The sequence below is a fragment of the Musa acuminata genome, chromosome BXJ1-11 (genome assembly GCF_036884655.1).
Source record: "Musa acuminata AAA Group cultivar baxijiao chromosome BXJ1-11, Cavendish_Baxijiao_AAA, whole genome shotgun sequence".
NCBI classification, from domain to species: domain Eukaryota; kingdom Viridiplantae; phylum Streptophyta; class Magnoliopsida; order Zingiberales; family Musaceae; genus Musa; species Musa acuminata.
Window position 1 is genome coordinate 459678 of NC_088337.1, and position 11328 is coordinate 471005.

The following is an 11328-nucleotide window of genomic DNA, read 5'->3' on the forward strand; positions in this document are numbered from 1 at the left end:
AGATCGGCTTGAACCAGGTCAGTTATTTTGACCGACCGGGCCAAGGTTACGGATCGGTTCGGGGGAATGCACCGAACCGGCTACGTCTTAGCCGACGGCTCGAGGGGTAGGTGAGGCTTGTGGTAGGTCGTCGACGGCCTCCCCAGGCACGAAATCCATCCCTTTCTATATCTTTTAATTCCTCCCACATCTAATCGGGGCGGGGCGGTGCGGTAGGAGGAAGGGGGAGAAGAAGCGAGAAGCGGATCCATCGATTGATCCATGGCGGCTTCTTCTTCTTTTGCTTCTTCGAAATCTTTACTCGGGGGAAGGAGATCCGACGGGGTCTCCGGCCTCGGCTTCCGTCAGCCCTCCGATCTTCGTCGCCTGTCCTCCTCCGCCATCCAGATCTCCATCCGGCGCTGGGCTTCCCTTCCCGCCAGAAGGCTCGGTGAGCTCCCCTCTGTCTCCCCACCGATCACCCTCTTTCCCTGGTTCCGTCATGGTGACGTTTTATCATAGTTGCTTGCGGTCTCCAGTTCAACAAGTGATCTTGTCTTCTCGATGACCGAGCTCATCATGCGTTTCTGAAGCTGTAATTCTTGTTACATCATGAAAAGGAAAATTTAAAAAAAAAAAACTTTGAAATCTCTCATCTTGATGTCGAGAATCATGTTCATCGCTAGTCGGTACCAGTGTCATGGTTGCTACTTATTTGCGGGGCCAAGCTTTCTATGATTCATCAGTTTATGCATTAGATCAAGAAGGGGTCTGGAGATGATCTTGTGTAAGAAAACGAAGGCAGATTCAGATTGAACACAGAGGAAAATTTGACATAATAGAAAACGAGAATTAATGGTCTTCGTTGCCCTTATTTTCTCTGCCATGCAAGAAAGCTTGTAGACCAAATGATTTTATACATAAAATATCAGATTTTAGATTTATGTCGTCAATCAATCAGACCATGCCCGACAAACTCTCATGGCTACATTTCTTGCATCATGAATTACAAATTCAACAAAATTAATAGCCAGGGAACAGGTGTGTATCATACACCTCAATACTTTTCCTAATCCAAGCAAAAACTCATGCACTACCTGTGCAAAAACACTTTTCTTGAATTGTCATCTGAATATTAGCAGGTGAGTTTTTATCTGAGACTGTAAATTCTAATATTTTACTGCAATTTAAAGTATTACAATAAAGAAAATCTACCTTTGCGTCTTCTGATGCAATCTAGCTCTTTTTCTCACCTTTGTTTCTAGTCATCAACTTCATATGAAGCTCTTAGACGTAAGCTACAATATTAATATTGTTTATCCATTTTACTTGTGGTGACATCTCCTGCTTATATCAAGTTTGGCTTAGAAATTAGGTATACTTAATTTCCAACAGGTAGATGAATCTGCTTAAACTCAATATGTCATTGTAGTTAAATATGTGTATTGTGTGAGCCAATATGTCTGTGGATCAGTGGATGTGCTAATACCTGATCAATTTTCAGCCATAGAGATGAACCATGTAAGTAGGCCATAGATCTTTTTTTTTTTTAAATCTAGTTCTCCGATCCAGTTAGAGAACACTTCTTTGAGGGGCTACTATACTTTTCCAATACTTAAAAAGTTCTAGCCAAGAGAGAATCAATCTACAGTAACATAGCAAACATTAATCTTTGTGCCACATGTTAAGTTATTTATATTTTGTGCTCCTATAGTTATTATGATGTATACTACCCTATATATTGTCCATTTAACATTGTGTGCTAGATTTTGATATCACTTTGATATCACCTGTAATTTTGCACATATGTCCACTACATCACCCAAGTACAGTTTCCATCCAACTTATATGATGATTTTTATGGTATGCATCTCCTGGTGCTTATTATGTAGTCCTATCAGATTTATTATCTGTCATTCATTTTGTAATGGACATTCAAAATGTGATTTGTTCAACTGGCTGTATTTTATGCTTGTTTGTTTACGTTTGATCTCTAACTGGAAATTGCCTGCAAGAACAGAGGTGCGGGCAGGTGGAGATAAGTTTGGAAAGCACTTCGAAGTTACAACCTATGGAGAATCTCATGGAGGAGGTGTCGGTTGTGTAATTAGTGGATGCCCACCCAGAATTCCTCTTTCTGAAGAAGATTTGCAATTCGAACTCGACAGAAGGTCTTACGCTATATAGGCAGCCAGTCATTACTTCATATGTATTTTGTTTATTACTAATTTTGCATTTTGTGCAACTAGGTGTATTTTTGTTTAACATTTGTGGTTCAATCTCCAGGAGACCAGGACAGAGCAGGATAACTACACCAAGGAAGGAAACTGATACATGTCGAATTCTTTCAGGAATCCATGAAGGTAAGTTACAGTTTCTCAATCATTGTTTCGTTAATTTCCTCATTAGTTCTTTTAACAGTGTATCCTTCTCATGAGCATGCTCTAATTTGTTGATGTGAGAACTTTTACTGCAGGAATGACCACTGGAACTTCAATTTGCGTGTTTGTACCAAATACAGATCAAAGAGGACATGTGAGTGCCTGTGATAACAAAACTTTGATATTCAAACACAGGAATAATTTAGTCAACGTCCCAAAGTTTCATGAGTACCATTGCTTCCTGGTTCTTATAATAAGCCATAAAATTACACACAAACCTAACTCATCGTTAAATAACCCCGTCTGATGTTGAAAGCCATGTTGATATTTTCTTCAGCTTCTGACTGTCTCATACTTGGTCTTTTGTAGGACTATAGTGAAATGTCAATAGCATATAGGCCTTCTCATGCGGATGCAACATATGATTTCAAGTATGGTTTGAGAGCGATACAGGTATCATATGTTCCTTCCTGTTTTTATCTTATCTTTTGGTAGTCCTAGAATTCAGTCTATGTTATATGAGTTTATTACTGACATGTGAAAGATCTAATTTCATACAATGACGTTAATCATCAAATTTCCATAATTGAAGTTATCCTGATATGGAATTGTAGGGAGGCGGCAGATCATCAGCCAGAGAAACTATTGGAAGAGTTGCTGCTGGAGCTGTTGCAAAAAAGGTTCTTAATATGTATATGGGAACTGAGGTGGGTTATGTGTCATTTTGTTTTCACTGGTTTTTAGATGATTACCAAAGTATGCTGTCCTTGCATGGATAACCTTCACCTGTGATCCTCTGATCTCACACGTGCTTATTTAACATAATTTTGAATTTTTAGTATGTATTACGAACTTAAGTCATATTTTAGCCTGAAACATATTGTCTGATTGACATACGCATGCATGCTGGTGATGTAATAGCATTTTTTCCCCATATATTGTCAAAACATACACATAGATTTACCTTATTTTAATATCTTTGTTCTTGCATACTGTGCCTATACATTGGTCTGCTAGGAATATGTTCATAATATGTTGACTGTGCACTGAAAGAATGGCTGAATTAGAGTAGAAATGAATCATGTGATATGTGCTTCCAGTTTTGGACATCATTTTATGATTGATAATGTTTGTTCCATAAGGAGCCATTATGTAGATAGAATTCATTAGTTCTTGGCTGATGAAAAAATGTGGTTATAATCAAGGTTCTAAATATCTTACCATATCGGTGTATCGAGTCTTGTTCGGTACAGTACGGTATGGCATATCGAGTGCCGAGTGGTACACCTAAAATAGGTATAAAATCCTCCAAAAATACCTGAAAATAGAAAAAAAAAAGTTAGGATAGGGTTTTTAAGTTAGAAATAAATATTCATTTAGTATAGTTTTAGCAAAATTAATGTAAATTAGGTAAGAATAGTGCTACATATTTTTTTCGAGCTTTAAGGAGTAGCCTTGTGCAATGTTCGCAATTTCTGTCTATTTCGAATCTTCCCTTCGTTAATATTGAATTATCTATAGAAAAATTATTTGAATTGTTAGATTATTTTGTATACAACTTAAATTTTAAGATTCAAATGAATTAAGTAATTACATGTGTAGATATATCTGATTCTATCACCAAAATTAATGATAGACCTCCACGGGTGATGAATCAGGGTCCTCAATCCTATGTATCTCTATATCAATATGATATGTTTATCGGACTCAATCTTGAAATTGATCTGACGATATAGTGTATTGATACACCGTATGCCATTGGTGCATCAATGTAGTGATGATTATAGATTGATCGTTACGGATCACATGTGTCCGAGGCGGCTTCTGAGGCATGTATTGGTGGATGCCAGAACTTCTACTTTCACTTCTGATACACTGCTCTGTATCATACTGTTGCTCGGATAAGTATGACCAACTATCACCGTACTACTGTTGGTCGTAAGATTCTCCATAATACGATGACTGTGAATACGATGAGCTTCATTTTGTGTCTATATCATGTAGGCTCTATCGAATCTACTGAAAATCATCCACTGGCTTATCCTTAATCCTCTCAAATTAGCCTTCTAAATTTGATCCAATCTACAAATCGTTACTTTGTTAAGTTTAGGAGAGTGAAAATATGAGAATAATAGAGAGACTGTGAGTAAAAATGAGTTTGAGAGAGTTTAAGAGAGTGTGAGAATGAAATGGATTAAAATAGGAGGGAGGAAAGGGTTTAAAAACCCTTGAGGAGGCCTCCAACGGTCAAATTGATCGTTGGAACACTGTTACCATTCGATAACGGTCGGTTTCACCATTCGATAACGGTCGGTTTCGACCATTACCTGCTGGTACAAGTTAGTAACGATCGAAATTGACCAGTACTGATCGGTACAGGTCGATAACGATCGAAATTTCGACCGTTATCGCTCGGTACAGCCCCGTATCGCCCGATACAGAGTCAAATACCTGATACCGCTTGGTGCGGGTGGTTCGCGTGCCGGATTGCTGGCGGACCGGTATGTATCGGGTGGTATCACTTTGTAGTTGCAGATAAAAGTATATAAGGTGCACTTTGATGCTTGTACGAGTAGTTGGGATCTATTTCGTAGAAGCCTTTCCACCATTATTTTTCCATGTCTGAGGGTCTCTATTCATGATATCGTCATGTAACTCAGTTATGTGTACACGAACTGGCTGCATAGGATTCTACTTGTAGTGATCCTTAGCTAAAAATAGCTAATGCAAGATTTTCAATTAGTTCTTTGTTTAGCTCTACATCTGTTTAATATCACTTTTGTTCCACTGCAGATTTTAGCATTTGTTTCTCAAGTGCATAAAGTCGTGCTTCCTGAAGGAGTGGTTGATAATGAGACTGTGACCCTTGATCAGGTTTGTTATTGCTCAATTCTTTGAAATACTATATTCCCATTTCCTCTAATTGTATTATGGTAAATTGACTAGATTTTTGCTGAAAACTTACCAGATCGAGAGTAACATCGTTAGATGTCCAGATCCAGAATATGCTCAGAAAATGATTGAGGCCATTGATGCTGTGCGAGTTAAGGGGGACTCCGTTGGTGGCATTGTGACTTGCATTGCAAGAAATGTTCCACGTGTAATTGCTTCACCTGATTCAACTTTCTTATTCTAATCATATAGCTTCTTCTTGGTGATAATCTATAATATTCTGCAATGAATTGGATTAATGGAATAACTAACTAGCTGGAAATCTTGTTCTCGTATACTCTGAAAACATTCTAAACCGCAACCACTGTAATCAGGGACTTGGGTGTCCGGTCTTTGATAAACTGGAAGCTGATTTGGGAAAAGCTATGTTGTCTCTGCCTGCAACCAAAGGATTTGAAATTGGCAGTGGATTTGCTGGTAGGTACATGTAGACAGGTAGCTTTTCTATTGTTTTTCATACCCACCTGTGTTTTGATCATTATTTTCTTGATTCATCTTGTAGTTCTTTAGACTTTTAATACTCTGTTATCAACTCAAAAACTATATTTAGGAACTTTTATGACTGGGAGTGAGCATAATGATGAGTTCTACATGGATGATCATGGTAATGTGCGAACAAGAACAAATCGGTCAGGCGGGATACAGGTTTGTCTGTTCTTTCTGTGGTCAATCTGCAATGTAATGGTGTTTGGCATTAAAAGTTCAGGTCTTTCTGAAATATGATGATTCGCCTGAACAGGGAGGGATATCCAATGGAGAAACCATATATATGAGAATAGCTTTTAAACCAACATCTACGATCGGGGTAAGCTGGTTTTAGTTTGTGCAAATTACATGCCATGCATATCCTCTGATCTCCATTGAACAAAAATGGAAGCAAAAGATTACTGTGTTTTTTTTTTCTGGTTAAATGGTTGAAGCAGTGATGCTTTGATGATTAAACCACCTCATCTTCTCCGTGGAAAACATAATTCATGTGACGACATATTAAATGGAACAACACCTTGGTGTAGTATATGCATCTTATTGTGATTTATTTATTTCATCAGAAAAAGCAGAAGACGGTAACAAGAGACCGACAAGAGACTGATCTTATAGCAAGAGGCCGCCACGATCCTTGTGTGGTCCCTCGAGGTCCGTGTTCATTTCCAATATTTCCTTTATAAGGTTTGCTGTACCTCTGAAAAATAACACTGGGAACTAATTTACTGTTTACAGCCGTACCAATGGTGGAAGCCATGGTAGCTCTGGTGCTGTTGGATCAACTGATGTCACAAACAGCACAATGTGGATTGTTTCCTGTTAATCCAGCCCTCCAGCAGCAAATTGCTCCAGATCCAAACGGAACCTTGCTCACCCCAAAGCTGGTTTAATTATGAGGAGGTTGATCTTGGTGGAGCTAAAGTGTGTGATTGAGGTTCCATTTTTCTGATTTGGAATAGTTGGTAATAAATGTTTGCCCTTGTTCTAAGGGCACCGACGGTGGTGCCCTCAGTACGGGTGACCTACCGATAATTGTCATGCACAATGTCTTAGTTTGGATGTCTCCTTAAACAGAATGTTGCATATTTTGCAAAGTTCAACCTGATGGGTATTATTTACGGTTCATGTTGGACGACTATTATGGTTTTAGGCAAAATGATTGCCTTGTAATATCTCTCTCACGAGACAAACGTAGCGCTTAGTCTTTGGTGAAAAGCAAAATCATTTTTGTATCATTCATTATTCTTAGTTCTTCCGATACAGATTGGTGGTGGTGGGTATCAGAGAAAATTTTGGTATCATTATGCTGCTTATTTACTGACGATCTGGTGTTTCTAATAGATGGCCAATCTAAAAGCAGTAGCTGTGGTCGACAAGACAAGTGTGGAAGCCCTACCGGTTGAAGTGATGTGTCCCCTACCCCCCAACGAGGAGGACAAATGTGTTTTGTCTGCTTGTGTTCCTGCAGACGTTCGCTTATCCTCCTCTCGGCCTTCATTACTGTACATCTTCCTTCCGAGTGTAGTTCCTGGTATGCTTGTTCTTTCTTTCTCTAAGAAGAGTTTCCATATTCGCACTAACAAAGAAAAAACTTGGTTTGACACAGTGATGAAGCAACTGCAAGAAGACTCCTCAAAAAGACCCAAGAACCAGATGTTGTTGAGAGCAATGACCAAGGACCGTTTAAGAAGGAGATTCCTCCGTCACTTCCCCATTGTTTCGACAAGACGACAGGACCAAAAAAAAAAAAAGGAGAAGAAAATGCTCTTTGCAGGTCAATGCCATCAAGTGGTGCAGATCTTTTCACAACCTGGAGGATATGTTACCACCTTGCAAAAGGGTAGCAGTAGTAGTGGGTTAAGCCATCGCATGGAGTGAATGCTGGCTGATGTTGTTGTGTTGGCATCCATTGAAGGTCGGAGGGAGAACATCAAGTGAGCAATTTGTCCGCTAGTACACAATCAAAATAGAGATAGAGGAAAAAGAGGTAGATGACTTTTTGAGAGAAAACTTGCAATAAATCAGCAAAGGTAGTAGTAGTGCATGAAGCATGGGGGTTGCTAACAGTAGCTACCATAGTAAAAAAGGAAGAGCAGTGTCCTCCTGCTCTTCGGTTCTTGGAAGGTGTCGTTCCTTCCCTTTGAAGACCTAAACATGGGTTCAACATCTACGTGGCCGATGAAAGATCAGATAAGATTTGGCATTCCAAGAACAGAAATGAATATGGCCGAAAGAGTCTTGAGAAACAGTGGCAAATGAGGAGTTACAACTGAGCGTGATAAGTAGAGCAACCAAACAAAGATCCTCTTGTGATCTAACCACCAAAAAGATTCCCATTTCATTCTTAGAAATCGAGTGATCTATCTATAACACAAGAACAGGATTTTTGCTTGATGATGAAGTGTAACCATAGAGAGAGCATCTACCAAGTGTTACAGAGTTTGTTGTGACCTGTGGGGAGCAATGCTATAGTTGTAATTGAATCTGAAAGAACAGGACAGAACCCAACAGAAGAGAACACAAGAGGTGACCGCTGCCTGCTGCATGGCCTACGACTTGCTTGTGGACTTTGGGATGGGTTGCTTGAAGGCGACGGTGGGAGCTATTCGGCAACTCCTCCTCTCGTGCTCCAGCACGAGCTCCCCTGCAAACCAATCCAGCTTCTCCATGTTGCTCTGCTCCCTCGTCATCTTCCCACCAAATAGCACCGACTCCACGTTCTTCTGCCTCAGCATCGCTTCCGCTGCCTCCAACAGCAGCTTCACGTTGCCCGGGCTTCCGTCGTGGTCCACCTCTTCCACACTGCATCGCCGCATGCTCGAGACATCCGCCTGTGATCCAACAAACCCATCACCGATCAGTATCCGCAAAGTGTTTGTCGAAATGCAGGATGATGGTTATTGCGCTTCGGCGGCCGTTCTCGGACGCGCAGAATGACCACGGGAACAATGAGCTGAGAGGGTGGAACGGAGAGGCAAAGACTGGAAGAACGATCCTGAGAGGACGAGTACTGCTTGCGACATGGGGAACACACACTATAAGCCAAGAAGAGGCAGTACCAGTGCCGAGGCTAATGCACATGCCCGTTCATCATGTGCTCCCACAGTCGCAGCGGCAGCAGCTGCGGCTTGCCAAAGCTAAGCACTGCGGGCCGATAAGACAACTCACCTCCTTCCCCATCCCTCACAACCACAGAGGATGAGGAAGAACACGGCGTTTTTGCCAAAGTGGAGGAGATGATGATGATTACGACGACGACGAATTCTGTCCGCCCGGAGATTCGCGCACGTTATCCGTTCCGCCACCAGGCGCTCGTTAACGGCATGGGAAGGGAACGGAGGTCGGGCGCACGTACCTGGACGCGGAGGTAGTTGGAGTTCCGGCACTGGCCGAAGGCAAGCGCGACGGCGTGGTCCACGAGGTCGGCGGCGCCGTTGGCGGCGATCCGCGCGATGGGCTGGGCCCACTCCCTGGGGCCCCAACGCCGGAGCTTGCGGTATTCGGTCTCCGCCACGACTGGGGTGGCGCCGCCGCCTGCTTCTCCACAGCCGAGCGAGAGCATCATGAGGTCCTCCACTCCCCGGACGAAGGGGAACTCCTGTTTGTTGTGGAGGACGTGCGTGATGGCCGCTGCCGCAGGGTTGCTCATCGCAAGCCCGCCGTCCACACCGACGCAGGCGGTGGCCCCGTCCACTGAAGTGATCTCCGCCGGCTCGAACCGCCCCAGCTCAGCCCACGTCGCCCGGCAGACCTCCCACAGCCGGAAGTCGAAGCTCTCGCTCTCCAGGGCGTCGGCGCGCGAGAACACGAGCGGCGCGGAGTTCCTCAGGTCGTAGCACGGGATCAGCACCGGTTTCACCGTGTCCTTTAGAGTCAGGCTCTCGCCAAAAGCTTCCTTCATCGCCTTCTCCATCGCCGCCGTGGTCGTCGACGCTCCGCCGCCCGGGAAGAGGCAGCGGACGAACAAGCCGGGGGAGGAGGAAGAGGAAGGCGGCGCCTTTCTGAACAGGCGCTTGCCGCGGTCGGCGAGGAAGCGCCAGGTGTCCTCGCCACGGAAGAGGGGGCGGGCACCGTCGCGGGTGGCGAACAGCATGGCGGCGAAGACGCCCCCGATGCCAGTGCCGGCGGCAACGTCGAAGTAGTCCGATATTCGTGCGACGGGGTCCCCGGACTTGGTCCTGATGGCCTGCTCGAGGTAGGCAAGGGCCTTCCCGGGGAGGATGCCGCGCATCCCGCAGCCACCGCCGCCGTCGATGCAGAGCACGCACACCTTGCCCCTCTGGTTCTTGAAGGAGGACGCCTCGGCCGGCGCTGTGGCGGCTAGAGGAGGAACCCTTGTGGACCAGAGCTCGGGGTCGTCGTAGCCAAAAAGGAACTTGCTTTCCAGAATCGAGAAGATCTCGTAGCTTAGCTTATCGGTGTCGATGCTCGGATCCTCCGCCACTGTGGCTGCCTCCTCCCCGGACCTGTTCCTCCTCTGGTGCATCGGCACCAGCATCTGCTCCTCCACCTCCGCCGCCATCTCCTCCTCTGTCTTCTCGTCTCTACAGAAGGGATCGATCAACTCCAAAGATGGGAGCGGGGACGACCTCAAAACTGCAGATTGCGAACCGTTGCAACCGACCGAACCGGACCCCGTCCCTCTCCTTTACACAACTAGACGCGGTCCATTGGTCCTCTCGCTACCGGCGCCTCTCTCTTCCACATACTTTCGCATGAAAAGGTTTGAACTCGGACGGAGAGGGAGCGAGATGGACGGCGTCTGTACCAATCATGGAAGACATCTGATACAGTCACTGCTCTTTGATCGGTTTCTCCTCTCCTTTTTCCCTCAAACCACGCGAGAAAAAGATGATGGCTTGCTTGTTTGTCTCTTCGATTGCTTCCTCCCGCTCTTCTCCAGGTTTATGTTGTGGGCTTTAATGATGAGGGGATGTAACCGTGACTCATCCAGTGCATTTGTGGGTGGTTTACAGTGACAGGGAGAAGAACGTCCCTCCTCGATTCATCATCATTGATCTCATGATTACTGCGAATAAACAAGTCCAGGCAACGCGGCATTGACGGGAGAGGTTGCGGCGTCATCGTCGAGATGGAGGAGGCGACAGCGAGTGGACCGATGGATTCTGCATGGATTCCAAAGGTCGTATGAGTTGCCTCCAGAGTAGCATCATCATTTGGAGCCATCTTCCGGTGATGATAACCGATCTTGAGCTCCATTACCGTGGATAAGATGGTTTGCGGTGAGCGAGGTGGTGAGCCTTCTGCTGCTGCTCGCAACATGGTCTGCTTTTGCTGTTACTCTAAACCAGTGGGCATGATGCCCAAAAATTCATGGTTGCTTGGAACTGAGTTCTCAATCTGCTACATAAATTTCGGAAGCATGACGGAAGTTTCGTCGTGGAGAACATCAATGGCACACATAAATTCCGTCTTATTTATGAGCTGAAGGTGTTCGACGAATTGACGATGGTAGATACTGGCTGCAAGTAACACATTGGTTGGGACTTCGAAGCTCGAAAGTGATCTCAGA

The 11328-nt window shown here is 44.3% G+C and overlaps 2 protein-coding genes across 2 annotated transcripts; one reads left to right on the forward strand and one right to left on the reverse strand.

The window, feature by feature from the left end:
- The first annotated feature begins 168 nt into the window (after positions 1-168).
- Positions 169-6920, forward strand: LOC135596718 (chorismate synthase, chloroplastic-like). Its single transcript, XM_065088810.1, has 13 exons — positions 169-430; positions 2000-2150; positions 2266-2342; positions 2456-2514; positions 2730-2813; positions 2975-3067; positions 5154-5234; positions 5329-5460; positions 5627-5729; positions 5863-5957; positions 6052-6117; positions 6362-6446; positions 6531-6920. Exons 1-13 carry the CDS (start codon positions 262-264, stop codon positions 6683-6685), a joined length of 1350 nt encoding a protein of 449 aa, XP_064944882.1. The 5' UTR covers positions 169-261; the 3' UTR covers positions 6686-6920.
- Positions 6921-8110: 1190 nt separating this feature from the next.
- On the reverse strand, positions 8111-10317 carry LOC135596717 (patatin-like protein 6). Its single transcript, XM_065088809.1, has 2 exons — positions 9151-10317; positions 8111-8626 (listed from the first exon to the last, which is right to left on the reverse strand). The coding sequence occupies exons 1-2, from the start codon at positions 10315-10317 to the stop codon at positions 8345-8347; spliced, it is 1449 nt and encodes a 482-aa protein (XP_064944881.1). The 3' UTR covers positions 8111-8344.
- Positions 10318-11328: the final 1011 nt, after the last annotated feature.